General features: G+C 41.1%; 1 protein-coding gene across 1 annotated transcript in view; it reads right to left on the reverse strand.

Annotated features, from left to right (window-relative positions):
* Nucleotides 1-2,976: 2,976 nt before the first annotated feature.
* Nucleotides 2,977-13,240, reverse strand: part of LOC119725768 (TBC1 domain family member 2B-like) — a 30,989-nt gene continuing 20,725 nt past the window's right edge. Inside the window, exons 18-30 of the mRNA XM_038197335.1 lie at nucleotides 12,991-13,105; nucleotides 12,709-12,820; nucleotides 11,633-11,719; nucleotides 10,954-11,018; nucleotides 10,236-10,311; nucleotides 8,742-8,837; nucleotides 7,789-7,854; nucleotides 7,424-7,482; nucleotides 6,927-7,070; nucleotides 6,076-6,142; nucleotides 5,202-5,381; nucleotides 4,861-4,938; nucleotides 2,977-3,497 (exon numbers count right to left, since the gene is read on the reverse strand). Of these exons, the coding sequence (XP_038053263.1) occupies nucleotides 3,369-3,497; nucleotides 4,861-4,938; nucleotides 5,202-5,381; nucleotides 6,076-6,142; nucleotides 6,927-7,070; nucleotides 7,424-7,482; nucleotides 7,789-7,854; nucleotides 8,742-8,837; nucleotides 10,236-10,311; nucleotides 10,954-11,018; nucleotides 11,633-11,719; nucleotides 12,709-12,820; nucleotides 12,991-13,105 (1,274 nt within the window). The 3' untranslated portion in view covers nucleotides 2,977-3,368. The remainder of the gene's footprint in view (nucleotides 3,498-4,860; nucleotides 4,939-5,201; nucleotides 5,382-6,075; nucleotides 6,143-6,926; nucleotides 7,071-7,423; nucleotides 7,483-7,788; nucleotides 7,855-8,741; nucleotides 8,838-10,235; nucleotides 10,312-10,953; nucleotides 11,019-11,632; nucleotides 11,720-12,708; nucleotides 12,821-12,990; nucleotides 13,106-13,240) is intronic.

Here is a 13,240-nt window from a genome sequence, read left to right on the forward strand (position 1 = left end):
GCTTGATGGCCTAAAAAGCGACAGTATGCGGCACAAATTGTCGCGGTACGAGGAAACCTACCCGTACCGAAGAGACAAAGAACGGCTAACACACGCCCAGTACTTGTCAATTATAAACGACTTCTACATTGTATATTACCTCAAGGTGTTACCTTAAAATTATTTATTATTAAATGCGAATTTGATTGTTTCATTTTGGACCAATGAAAATGAATAGGCCTATCACAAAAACAAAGTTTGCTTTACTAAACTTGCAGTACGGCCGAACATCATTTCTGGAGCAAAACAGTGCAGTATTGAACTTTTACATATCCACGCTTTGTATTCGTTCAAACTTTACTAACTAGCATAAACAATTACATCCCGATTGCATTACTTTTATGCTATTTTTCCATTTAACTGCGCAAGGGAGCGGTTACAGGAAGAAAACTTGCCGACAACAAAAGTGGTTTCATCGTGAGCTCCGAAATATTAGACTCTCTCGGCACACAATTGCGATCCGGCCCTACAGGAGAACCAGTCAGTTCACATTCTCCACAAAGAACGACCAATCCATCCCGTCTTCCCTTCCCTTTCCCATTCTTAGCGATACCCAGATGCAGCTAGCAGCAACGCTCTTAACAGCTTTCAACAAGGGTCAAGGTCCTCTAGATAGATTTCTGATTCATGTCCCCCAATGTCACAGACCAAATCCCCAAAACACTGTGACAGCACAATCTACACTGCAGGAACTGAACTTTCCTTCTCAGACTTAGTTACGGCAATGTGTGAAATCCTTGGCAACATCAAGTCCCTGACTTTCACGGACACTGCTAAAACACGCCTCGCTGAAATAAATGCAATAAATTAACAATGCTATCACGAATGGCCCAATTAACCAAACGTTCTCTTGGGGAGGGGCTTGATGTTACAGTGGAAAAAAGCTACACACGTTTTTTCTCGCCGGACAGCCGGCCAACGTTAATTGCATCGACCAGATTGTTCAATACACACTGTCTCCGTGTTTTCAACCTTTTGGAGAGGTCATCAGCAACATGGAGAGACGGTGATCATTGCAGACACAATGAAGCTGATTGTAACTCTGCCTACGGAAAACTGTCACCAATCAGTAAAAACACCAGCAGGTGATAGTGTGCACCAGCTTTGATGAAGCAACCCATCTGATCAAACCCATCAAACCTTTCTGATGAAAATTTCGCTGGTTTACCAAATTGATTACTGGTATTTAAAAAGAATTCGTACATTTTCTGTTTATTTTAACTTTGTAGTTCATTTTCAACTTTAATGGTTAATTTTTAACTTTGTGGGAACAGGTCACATGCTGTCAATATATTTTCTTGCCAAGGACAACTTGTTTGACATGAAGTACAAGTACATGTGTGGTGTTCGTGCTTGAAAAGTATGTTAGATCATTGTGCATTTTTTGGTTTGAAGTAAGGGATCTTAACAACTACCTGATGAAAATTTAGCTCAGTGAATGGTGTATATTCTGAGAAAACAATATTCTAGGATCTCAATTTCAATTCAAAAGTTACCGAATCATGTTGTGAATTGCGCTCGAAATCTGCGTCTGGGACATGTTCTCATTCTGCGGCTATGCGATGTCATGCACTGAACCAACGAATAATAGCAACCGTGCGTGTGTTTGCGTCGTGTCAACACTTGCGCGCACCCATTCACGGCTTTGCCAAATTACAAACGAAATACTAACGAAAATTTCCAAAAATGCGTCACTTGATGCATCTTTGGAAATGTCTTTCTCTTATTGCTTTTTTTTTTCAAAATGACAGCATGCCAGAATTTCACAGGGAGTTTTAGTGCCGTTACTGTCTTTAAACCAAGTATGCTTTTACAGAATAATTGCGTCAGTTACTTTTTGTATAGCTGCAAATGATATACTCCACCAATAATAGGGTAGAGTGCATAAATGTGCCTTATTAATCACTCATGTTAACATCACTTGCCCATCATGAAGCCCTTAAAATTTTGCCATGTGCATGTTACAAGATGAGTGTAAGAAAATATCAATAATAATACTGTTTTGGAAGGATATTTTAATAGTGCTTCGAGAAGGTTTATGCATTGTCCACAAAAGCGGCCACGCCAAGAGTGCTACTTTGTGGTGAGATACCATTAAGCCTCAAAGCGCCCAAAACCGCCCTGCACTTCTTTGCCTTATGGCTTGAAGGAGGAGTAAAAACATAGTCATAAATTTCTATATGCCCGAGGACAATGTTTTGTTTCCCTTCGTCCCTGTAATATAACACTCTCCCATAGATTAAGCGGTAACTGTACGATCGAGGATCGTTTGCAACAAAAGACCCAACTCCCGAGAACTGAAAGGATCTGTTGTTCTCCCTTTGTGTGTCCTCTTGTGTAAAGCCATGCAGGTACAAAAAAAATATGGCTGTATTACTTGGTTATGGTCAGCAGTTCTATAATATATAGGACATAGCTTCCACAGACTCCGTAGACGAACTTGCTAAACCATCCGTTATTGTATATATAAATGCTCGTAAATATAAATATACATTTGTATGCACACTGCGACTGGCAAGAGCTGCCCTGAAAAGTAGACTTTAAAGGTGAATTGTATTAACTCTTTCAGTGCCCGAAAAATGTGAAAAGTTTAGCCCTAAAGTGCCCAACTTCGAGCACTTTTTTTAGTTGTTCAAAATTCTGTAAAAAAAAAAAAAGTAAAATAAGTTTTTTACTCACTAAATGTGTTGTTGCTCTCTGGTATATCCTTGGTACATTGGAAAGTTAATAGTAGTCACGTACATAGTGATACACCCTGAAACACTGTCCTGCACACAGGGGAATTCCGCACTTTTTGCAGAAAATACGAGTGTCAGTGCTGCGCCCTCTCGCAAGAACTCGAATGAAACAAATAAATACAGGTCGGACCTGAATGAAAATAATATTATTAGAAAGAGCGAGAGCGCCCCCTTGTGATAACATGCTTACTCTACCTCGTACATGTACGAGGTTGGCAATTTCGAACTAACAAATATACCTCATACATGTACGACTTTGGCACTGAAAGAGTTAATCCTGTTCAGATTTCAGCAACCAGATCTTGCTGGTTAAGAACTACACAAACTCGCAAAGGAGATTCAATACACGAGCTGCAACTGCATACATTACTGATATTAACCCAGTCCACACTAAACATGAGAGTCAACATGAACGCAAACTTCTTGATGTTCTACTCACGTTCATGGGATAGCTAATAATGTACATAATGCCAGTTGCACTCATGTACTGATTATATTTTCTGTGAGCTGCTTGCGTTATGCTCTTTTCCCTACCACAGCCTCTTCCCACGATGATGTCTCGCGTTGACGGTTCTCGTAACCGACGTACTCTCACGACTTACCACCCAGTGCTTCTACCGTGTCGTAATCCTCGTCGTCATCGCTGATCACGCCCTCTGCTGACTGTTTGCGCTTCGGGACGTACTCATCGCGCATTCGATCCAGCTCTTCTAGTTGTTGCTGTAGACATTAAAAAAGGAAATTGTTTACTTAACTCTTTCGCTACGGAATTAAATTTACCTTTTTCGTCCCAACTGGACGTAATTAAAAGCTGAAAATTCCGCCGAGCGTCGATGTGGGCGCCGCCATCTTTGAATGTATCTCCGTAAACAAACTGCTCACAATAACAAAAAGCGCACCCCGGCCAGACGGAGAGCCGCTGGCAGCGGCTCAAACTAGGGTCAGAGGTTATACGATATAAATTATGTAGATATGGCCCACGTCATGGGGACATCCTGTTTATTCATAGCAACGCAACCGAGCCGCTGCCAGCGGCTCTCCGTACGACCTGTACAATTTGTATGGGCCGCTGTCAGCGGCTCGCCGTAGCGAAAGAGTTAATATCATCCAAACTTGCCTTCCTGTTCTGGTTATTGGGCCCATGCAATGTCATTTCTTAATGCTATCCTTGAAATGCACCTTTGTGTCCCATTTAACTTCTTTTTATATTTCAATTTGCCATTGTGAAGGCTATTTTGGTGAATTTGTGGTTTTTATGCTGATGTAAATTTCCATATTCATGAGCAAAACTGTGATGTCATTCCGGGCAGAAACCTCAATGTTACAGCTATTTCAGCTCAAAAAGTTGCCAGAATGTTGAATATTTTGCTGTCATAATTTTTTTCTTTGGTTATTCATTGCTGTTTAAGTACATGGTAGTAGGCCAATGAGTAACCCTTCCTCATAAATGTTTTAATGAGCAAATTTTAGGTTCATAATTTGAACAGAAACCCCCTAACTGAACACTGTCTTCCTGAAATGACATCATAGCAACAACGACCTCAGTTGTCCAGAAAAGCATAGAAAATGTAAAAAGAAGTGCAGTTTCCATTAAAATTAACCCAAATAGTTTTCATGCATTTAAGAGGAGGGAGTTGCACAAAACTTGTTCCTAAGAAACAAATCATCGCATGGACCCTTTAACCAGTCAAGTAGACTTCATATCAAGCTAGCCATAAGTAGCAACAGGCCTTGTGAAAAGAGTCGACTACTGCACAAGGCACAGCCTCATTTGTTGCCACCTCATCGTGAACAAGACAGAACCACGTTTCTGAGAAAACTGTAACAGGTCATTTCCAACATCCCATCAATTGAGGAAGCACACAAAAATCATCTAGGTACATGTACATGTGCAAGAGGGTCAGACCATGGCTTCAACACGCCGTCACTGAACTAAGAGTACATGTATTTGATTGTATTGAATATCAAGTGGATATTTTGATATTGAAAATTGGGATGGGTCGGTAGGTCAAAAGAATGTGGAACAAAATCAAAATTTTAAAACACTGATAATTTTGACTGGCCCGTGATGTATGTAACTGACCTTGATGTGAGCTCTATGGAAGACCCTCTTTGCGTTGATGTGTCGCCTGGGGAACGGGTTTAACTCACAGAAGGCAATCTTCAAAAATAAAGCAAAAAAAACCATTATTATACACAAATTCACCAACAGTTACTTGCCAGGATTGTACCAGGCTCACAGGAGTCGCACTCAGGTAATGCGGTCAAGCAGTTGCTAATGAACATCTCCCCGGGACATATCCGGGAAAAATGCAGAGCTTCTTCCGGAGAAAGTGAATGATTCTACCCGCAACTTGTCTGGAACACGTCCCGCATGTGAGCTGAGATGGGCCATTAGGTTTCTAGTGATCTAGCATGACTGACCTCTGAGAGTCGGTGGACGTCCGTCATCTTGCACGCCATTTTCCTGAGGAAGTTGAAGATGAGGATGTAATCATGCAGTGCCAAAAGCTCAGCCTCACACGACTTCAAGAACGCCAAGGCAAAACGGAACAGGACCTTGTTGCCTTCGTACAACAAGGTGTCCCAGATACGCACCATAGTCTGATAAGGAAAATTCAAGTACATTATCTGGTGTGATGGATAATAATAACGTGGTGCTTATATAGCGCTTTATACCAAAGGTCTCAAAGCGTTTCACAATTATTACCCCTGTTCATCAGGCCAAGAGACCAGTTTCTGCAGCAGCTCGAGATCAGTGCATTCTGGTCTCTACCTTCACAGGTACCCATTTATACTCCTGGGTGGACAGAGGCAATCATAGTAAAGTGTCTTGCCCAAGAACACAAGCACCATGTTCCCCGTCAGGGTTTGAACCCACATACCACGGTACATGAACCGAACACCATAACCATTGGGCCACAGCGCTACACAAGCAAAAATCAAGGACACTATCTGCTGTGATGTGTTCATTACATATTTTTTGCTCCAAAAGCAGGGCGGGGCCGACGGGCGGTTGCCATCTGAAGCCTGGCAAGGGGGTGGCTTGAGGGCGCTATCACTAGGATCAATCAAAAGCAATCTTGGAAACTTGGTACTTGGAAAAGAGAAATTCTGAATATTCCTCATATAAGCTTTATTCAAGCATTTGATCCGCAAGTAAGCTCAGAATTTTTCAGGAATTAATGCCAGTATTCCCAAACAGAATTTAATTCTTCACAGTTTTGCGACCAGTTTCCATTTGTGGATTATTTGTAATTCCAAACTTGGGATTTGTAATTATTGTTTTGCGTCTTACCTCTGGTGGGACGTTGTCACAGAAGACCGTAATGAACCAGTTGAAGGAGATAAGAGACAGATCAATGCTGCAGGAGCAAGAAAGAAAGACTTCTTCATCGACACGAATTTATTAAGGTATTTATTTTCTTGAAGAAATACTATTGTCCTCTTTCTGTAAATAACGATGGGTACAATACATGTCTTATTACATGTGCATGACCAAGTTCTGTAGTCAATTCCATCACTAGGTCAATCTCATGTCCATTCTCAAGTAACAGGAGAAGAACAAAAACAAAGTATGTTTTTCCGTAGTTCATTTGATGGCTTTTGACTTGACTTGCGACTCTGATATCTTGTGATGGACTTGTGAGGACTTGTGTGGACTTGTATGACTTGTGAGGACCTGTGAGGACTTTTGTGGACTTGTGAGGAGTTGTGAAGACTCGTGAGGACTCATGAGGACTCGTGAGGACTCATAAGGACCCGTAGGGCTTGCGAGGACATGGAGGACTTGTGAGGACTCATGAGGTTTTGTGAGGACTTGTGAGGACTCGTGAGGTTATGTGAGGACATGTGAGGACTTGTGAGGATTCATGAGGTTTCTTGAGGACTCATGAGGTTTTGTGAGGACTCATGAGGTTACGTGAGGACTTGTGGTGACTTGTGAGGACTCATGAGGTTTCGTGAGGACTGGTGAGGACTTGTCAGGATACATGAGGTTTCTTGAGGTTTCGTGAGGACTTGTCATGCTTGTGAGAACTTGTCACCTTTGTGTAGACTCGTGATGGACTCAACTACAGTACACTGTACTGAAGATCCAAAAGCAAGAATAAGGAAAGCCTGAAAATACATTGTCCCATGTTTACTTACCCAAAGTTGTCCAGGTGGGTATTGAGTCTCGGCAGCTTCTCTGACAAAAGATCCTTGAAGACTCTCTGATCAGTCTGAGAACCAATCAACGTCTTACTGTAATAATCTGCCGGCATGATGCACTCAACAATGGCAACGAGGCACCTAGTGAAATTAGGCCAAATACACACATCAGACAAGAGAACTTTGAAGATATGAATGATGTGAGAGGTACAAAACTATCAAGTACCTTACAATGAGGTTCAACAGCATAAAGTGAGGTTCAGGACCTCATAATGAAGTGAAGCGCCTCATAGTTTCACAATGGATTCTGCAACACAGCATACGATTCAGAACCACAAAATAACATCAAACACCTCATAGTGAGGTTTTACACAACAGCGTGTGGTTCAGGGCCTCGAAAAACAAAATGCATGAACAGCAAATGATTCAATATGCCTTGAACCTCAGCTAATTAATGTGTTTTCTGATTATTTTTGAGTGCTTCATATACATACCAAAATGCATCTTCTTCATCCAAAAACAGGAGACTGATGGCAGCAACACGATTGAGTCCCTGCCACAAAAAGAGCAAATGAATAAACATTAAAGCAGGAAGCAGCATCACTTCATGAACAGGACAAAGCCTTACTGCAGAAATGCTAAAGTCCATCTTCTCTGGCCTTCATTCGAAGGTATATGTAGTACAAACACTTTCTTTAATCTTATTCCCTCTCAATCCTCCATAATCACACAAGCATTTCGGCTGAATGCCAAGAATGTGTCAGTTGATTTTAGAGGGGCGCTGTGTCACAGTCACCGACCGGCTGTTCAGCAATATGTACGGTAGGCAGTTTAGGATTAATAGCTCCATGGTACTTACCTGACAGTATCCTATCGCAGGGTTGTGCACACTGTAGGCCTTCAGTACCCGTCGCAAACACGGAATCTAAACGAAACAAGTTCCTTTTGTTAGAGCTAACTTGTACTGTTAAAGGGAATATACATCATTTGCTTTTGCTGTAATTTTCAGAAATGGATGGAATTGGGGGGTTGGAAATATATAGCAAATATAGTTACACTGACTTTTTTGAGGTTTTGGGTTCGAAAATGCTATAAAAACCAAGAAAAACGATCATTTTCCTGTAGTCTGGTTCCCTGACTCCATATAAGAAGAAACAGAGCAGTTTACATACATTGGGAAATTGTAAGGTCAGGAAACCATTCTAGCTGGCTCGTACCCGTTCATAGGTTTGTAATCGATTGCAAACAAGTGCGATGGTCAATTGGGGCCAGTATTTGAAGAAAAAAAAGCCAGTTGTTTCCAACGCTGATCGGCCGATCAGCGTTGGAGATTGATACAAAAATACCACTTTTCTTGAAAATGACAGTATACAAGGTGCCATGATTTTACAGGATGCTTTACACTGTCATTCACTAACAGTCCAGCAAGGTATTTCAAAATGATTTGGTAGTTTTATTTTGTGATGTTTGCAAATGTTGTATTTTCCCTTTAAGACCATCTGGTAAAAAACCAGGGCTCAATTGCACGGCGCTGCTAAGCACACAATTTATTTCTAACAGAGCCTCTATTTCATGGAAACCATGCATAAGCATAAGCACAAAACAAGGCACGTTTACCTCAGAGGAAAAAATTGCTTAACTTAGTGACATAACAATCAAAATCTCAATGCGCACGTGACCATAAGCATATCCACGCCATTAAACAGTGCTTGAGGTTAGCACATTTTTCTGCTGTGCTAAGCACAACTTTTCTGCTAACTGTTAATTAAGCAGCACCGTGAAGTAGGGCCCAGCTCATGTCATGCAACTTACCCCTTTAGATTCAATGTTGTCAAAGTTCTTGTTGGTGGGCAGAGTTCTTAGCAAGTCAAGTTCTATCTGCTTGGTGGCTGGGTTCATCTTGAATTTCTGTTAAATACCCAACATGAAATAGGAGTGTTGGTGGCTGGTATTATTATTATTACATACCCTTATGCTGCAAACCCACGTGCCGTCATGCGTTAGTATGCACTGGTGATGCGTAAAAACAAGTTGTTCGAAAAGCATCGTGCATGCGTCAATGTATCCGTATGGCCTATTACGCTCTCCGTACTGCGATTTTATCCGTTGAAATATTACATGTTTTATGAAGTGATTGAAAGAAATGCAAATACAATACGCGTTTGGTACTTTTGTGTGAAACTGAAACAAACGATGTAAAGGTGGGGTTAAAATGCATGAAAAGAAAGTGGTATGGGTTCCGTGCGCCAACGAAAGAGGGCGTCCTTTTACTTAGCAACGACATCCCATGGGCAGGACATTTAGCTAGTTGACACACACCGTTTCTTGTGTGTGACACACGTACACCAGGGGATTTGTACTATGTACACGCAGTGCTGGTGGTACGGCCGTGCGTCACGGCAAAATTGCAGTCAGGCAGGATGGTGTTGGTCGGTTACCCCCAACTGTACTTTCTTTGCCGGGGAGAGGGTACTTGTGAACGGAGCGAAAAAGGAATCTTATTAAACCAAACTAGGGCCTGTCTTGATTTAATTTTCAAAGCATCAACTGTTGATACCACTTGCATTTAATTAAGACGTTAAATCTAATTTCATAATTATTCTGAATTTTGACAAAACTATTCCAACTTTGATTGAGACTTGATTTTTTTTTCTGCTCGTAGAACTGCAGGCTGCGTGCTCTCTATTTGAGCTTTCACGCCCATCAAGCGTGCGGAAAAATGTGACCTGTTCTGTCAAAAGCAGACGCTTCTGGGCAGAGGTTGAAATTGAGATAGGGCCAAAAAACGCTGTGGGGGTCATTTTTATCGATTTTCAAATTTTTGCATATTTGTAATCCTGAACATGTCTAAAATATACTATAAAAGTTTGAAACCTTAATTTGAACTCTACATATACTATTTTTGATGATTTTGATAAGGTATATCAGTTAAAGAAATAACTGTTTTGTGACGTTCGTGGCCATTTTCTCCGTTTTCTACTTTTCGACACAATGAACTTCAAAATAGCATAACTCTGCCCAGGAATGACCAGTTTCAAAAATTAAACCACCTATTAAAAGGAAAAAGAACATATGTTAACAATATGTAAAAAATATCATTTTCGACCTTATGCCCAGAAAAGTCTGATTTTGACAGAACAGGTTACAAATATGTACACATGGATTTTCAGAGAACGCATCACGATACGCAACTGGTCAACGCACAGCGCAATTCACACATTGAAACGTACACATGGATTTTTGTTCGTACTCTTCAACTTCAAAACTTAACTTCACTTTGCATTTTGTCAGAGTTGACATTTTTACCTCTGATTTGAGGAGCTTGTCATAGTAGCCTGGCCCGGTTAGCTCCTTGTCTCTCTTCACACGCCATTCAACCATTCTGTATAGAAGATCAAAACAGCACCAGACTATCAATCTATTAAGAAATGTAGTGGCTATCAGCGTCTATAACGTGATTTTACCTGCTATCGGCACTTCAAAAACAAAGACAATTGTGCATCTATATCACATATTGTGCTCCTAGCAAGAGCATTTTGGTAGCTCGACTGGTTAAATTGACTACGACGCTGAAGGTCCTGGGATCGCATTTGGAATAACAGAGAATTTTTTTTTTTCTTTGAATGTTTTTCTTTACTTTTCTGTTTTTAATCAAATTGTACTATTTATTGAAGTTGACTAATGTTTTTCTTAGTGATCCGTGGCTCTGGGTGATTTAAAAACATTAAGTCGGAGAAGCATTCGGTTGACAGTCTGGTTCCAAGAGCCAAAAATCTGGTATCAAATATTGTCAGGTCAGGGAACAAGACGTTCGATTGCAGTAACGATAGCCACAATACAGGGCAATACCAGATGTCTCTGAGTCTAAAACCAATTGCATTAATTTAAGGACATTTTCATCACTCCAAAATTTCTTGGTAGTGATTTCACAAAAAAACTTTTATACCTAGAATAAACCAAATGTTATGTACTTCTGAACAATTTCACAAAATAGTTTATACGACACAGATTACTGAGTACTTACGCCTTCCATACTCTGTGCCTGTATTCGTGTGGGATGCCCTGGCGTACCAAAGACTTCAACTCCAACTACAACGTAAAAACAAAATACAAAGCTCAAATACATTCAAATACATCTTTATAATCACAACTGTGGAGTGCTGTGGCCTAATGGTCTGGAGCATTGAATTTGTGGTCTGCGGGTAATTCTGCAGGTTGTGGGTTCGAGTCCAGCCTGAGGCTATGGTGTGTGTGCCCTTGGGCAAGGTACTTTGTCGCTCATTGCTTCTCTCCACCCAGGAGTAGATGGGTACCTGTGAGGGCAGTGTTTGTGATTGTGAGAGGTTGATTATGGCTAAGAGCGCCGAAATGGCTGCCTACCAGCTGTGTATGCTCCCAATTGTAAAGCGTTTCGAAACCCCGTTGCAGCGTAAAAGCGCTATATAAATGCCTGCTATTATTATTATTATTATTATTATTATTATTATTACAACTTTAATACATCTTTAAAGGTAGACATTCATCCGCACATCAACTTAGCCAACTGACATCTTATGTTAAATGAAACCTGTTTGCGTACATCTAGCACAACAGCCATGTTTGCGCCCCTATATTATACCCATCATTGGACATACCAAGTTTCAAGTAAATCTACCAACATAACATACAAGGGATAATTATGCATTCAAAACCTGGATCCTTACCGTTTTAGTCAGTTCCCCATCACCATGCTGAACAAGGTAGTTCTCCCATTTGATGGACACTGAAACTCCACGGTTTGAGCGCAGGGACTAGACAGAACACACACAAAATCATAATAAAGAATCAATGGTTGATGAGAAATTTTTACAAAGGACTGCTTTTGTCACAGTTAATTTGACTTAAGACTGACTTGACTGAGACTGGAGGACTTGTGATGGACTTGTGATGGACTTGTGATGGACTTGTGATGGACTTGTGATGGACTTGTGATGGACTTGTGATGGACTTGTGATGGACTTGTGATGGACTTGTGATGGACTTGTGATAGACTCGTGATGGACTCGTGATGGACTCGTGATGGACTCGTGATGGACTCGTGATGGACTCGTGATGGACTTGTGATGGGCTTGTGATGGACTTGCGATGGACTTGCGATGGACTTGCGATGGACTTGCGATGGACTTGCGATGGACTTGTGATGGACTTGTGATGGACTTGTGATCGGCTTGTGATGGATTTGCGAAGGACTTGCGATAGACTTGCGATGGACTTGCGATGGACTTGTGATGGACTTGTGATGGACTTGTGATAGACTTGTGATAGACTTGCGATGGACTTGTGAGGACTTGTAAACGAGTTGTGATAGACTTGTCATGGACTTAGGACGGACTTGTGATGGACTTGTGTTTGACTTGTGATGGACTTGCGATGGACTTGTGATGGACTTGTGATGGACTTGTGATGGGCTTGTGATGGACTTGTGATGGACTTGTGATGGACCTGTGATAGACTTGCGATGGACTTGCGATGGACTTGTGAGGACTTGTAAACGAGTTGTGATAGACTTGTCATGGACTTAGGACGGACTTGTGATGGACTTGTGTTTGACTTGTGATGGACTTGCGATGGACTTGTGATGGACTTGTCATGGACTTGTGATGGACTTGTGATGGACTTGTGACGGACTTGTGATGGACTTGTGATGGACTTGTGATGGACTTGTGATGGACTTGTGATGGACTTGTGATGGACTTGTGATGGACTTGTGATGGACTTGTGATGGATTAACCATGCTTACCTCAATTTCCTCGGATTTTCTCTTAGCCACAGCCGCTTTGGAAGCCAGTGTGCTAGCCTCTTCACCACTCTGTTCCAGTTGCTGCATGAAGCCAAAACGGTCATATCCACCACTGTACACATGATACAAATGACAGTAAGACCGGAGAATTCACATGTATTTTGTCTTTACATTTTCACAGTCAACGGATCATCTTTAGATTGAGTAATTAAAATGACTGCATTTCTGAGATCAGAAGGCGGCAGAACCTCTCAAGAAATTATAGTGAAGAAAACCACTTACTTGTTGACGGCTTTGTTTGTGGGTTGTTGCACATCATTAGTATCTGACTCTATAGCTTCTTCTATCAGTCTGGATATGAGTTCATCATCAGTCTCAGCAACAGAGTAATCCGATCCTGAATATTGACATACATGTAGTAAAGCATGTAAATGTCGTTTTACAGTATGTATACTAATACATTGTATTACATTTGTATTACATTTGTATTACATTGTATTACATTGTATCACATTGTATCACAGGGACAAAT

This window comes from Patiria miniata, unplaced genomic scaffold, assembly GCF_015706575.1.
Source record: "Patiria miniata isolate m_02_andy unplaced genomic scaffold, ASM1570657v1 HiC_scaffold_19, whole genome shotgun sequence".
NCBI classification, from domain to species: Eukaryota; Metazoa; Echinodermata; class Asteroidea; order Valvatida; family Asterinidae; genus Patiria; species Patiria miniata.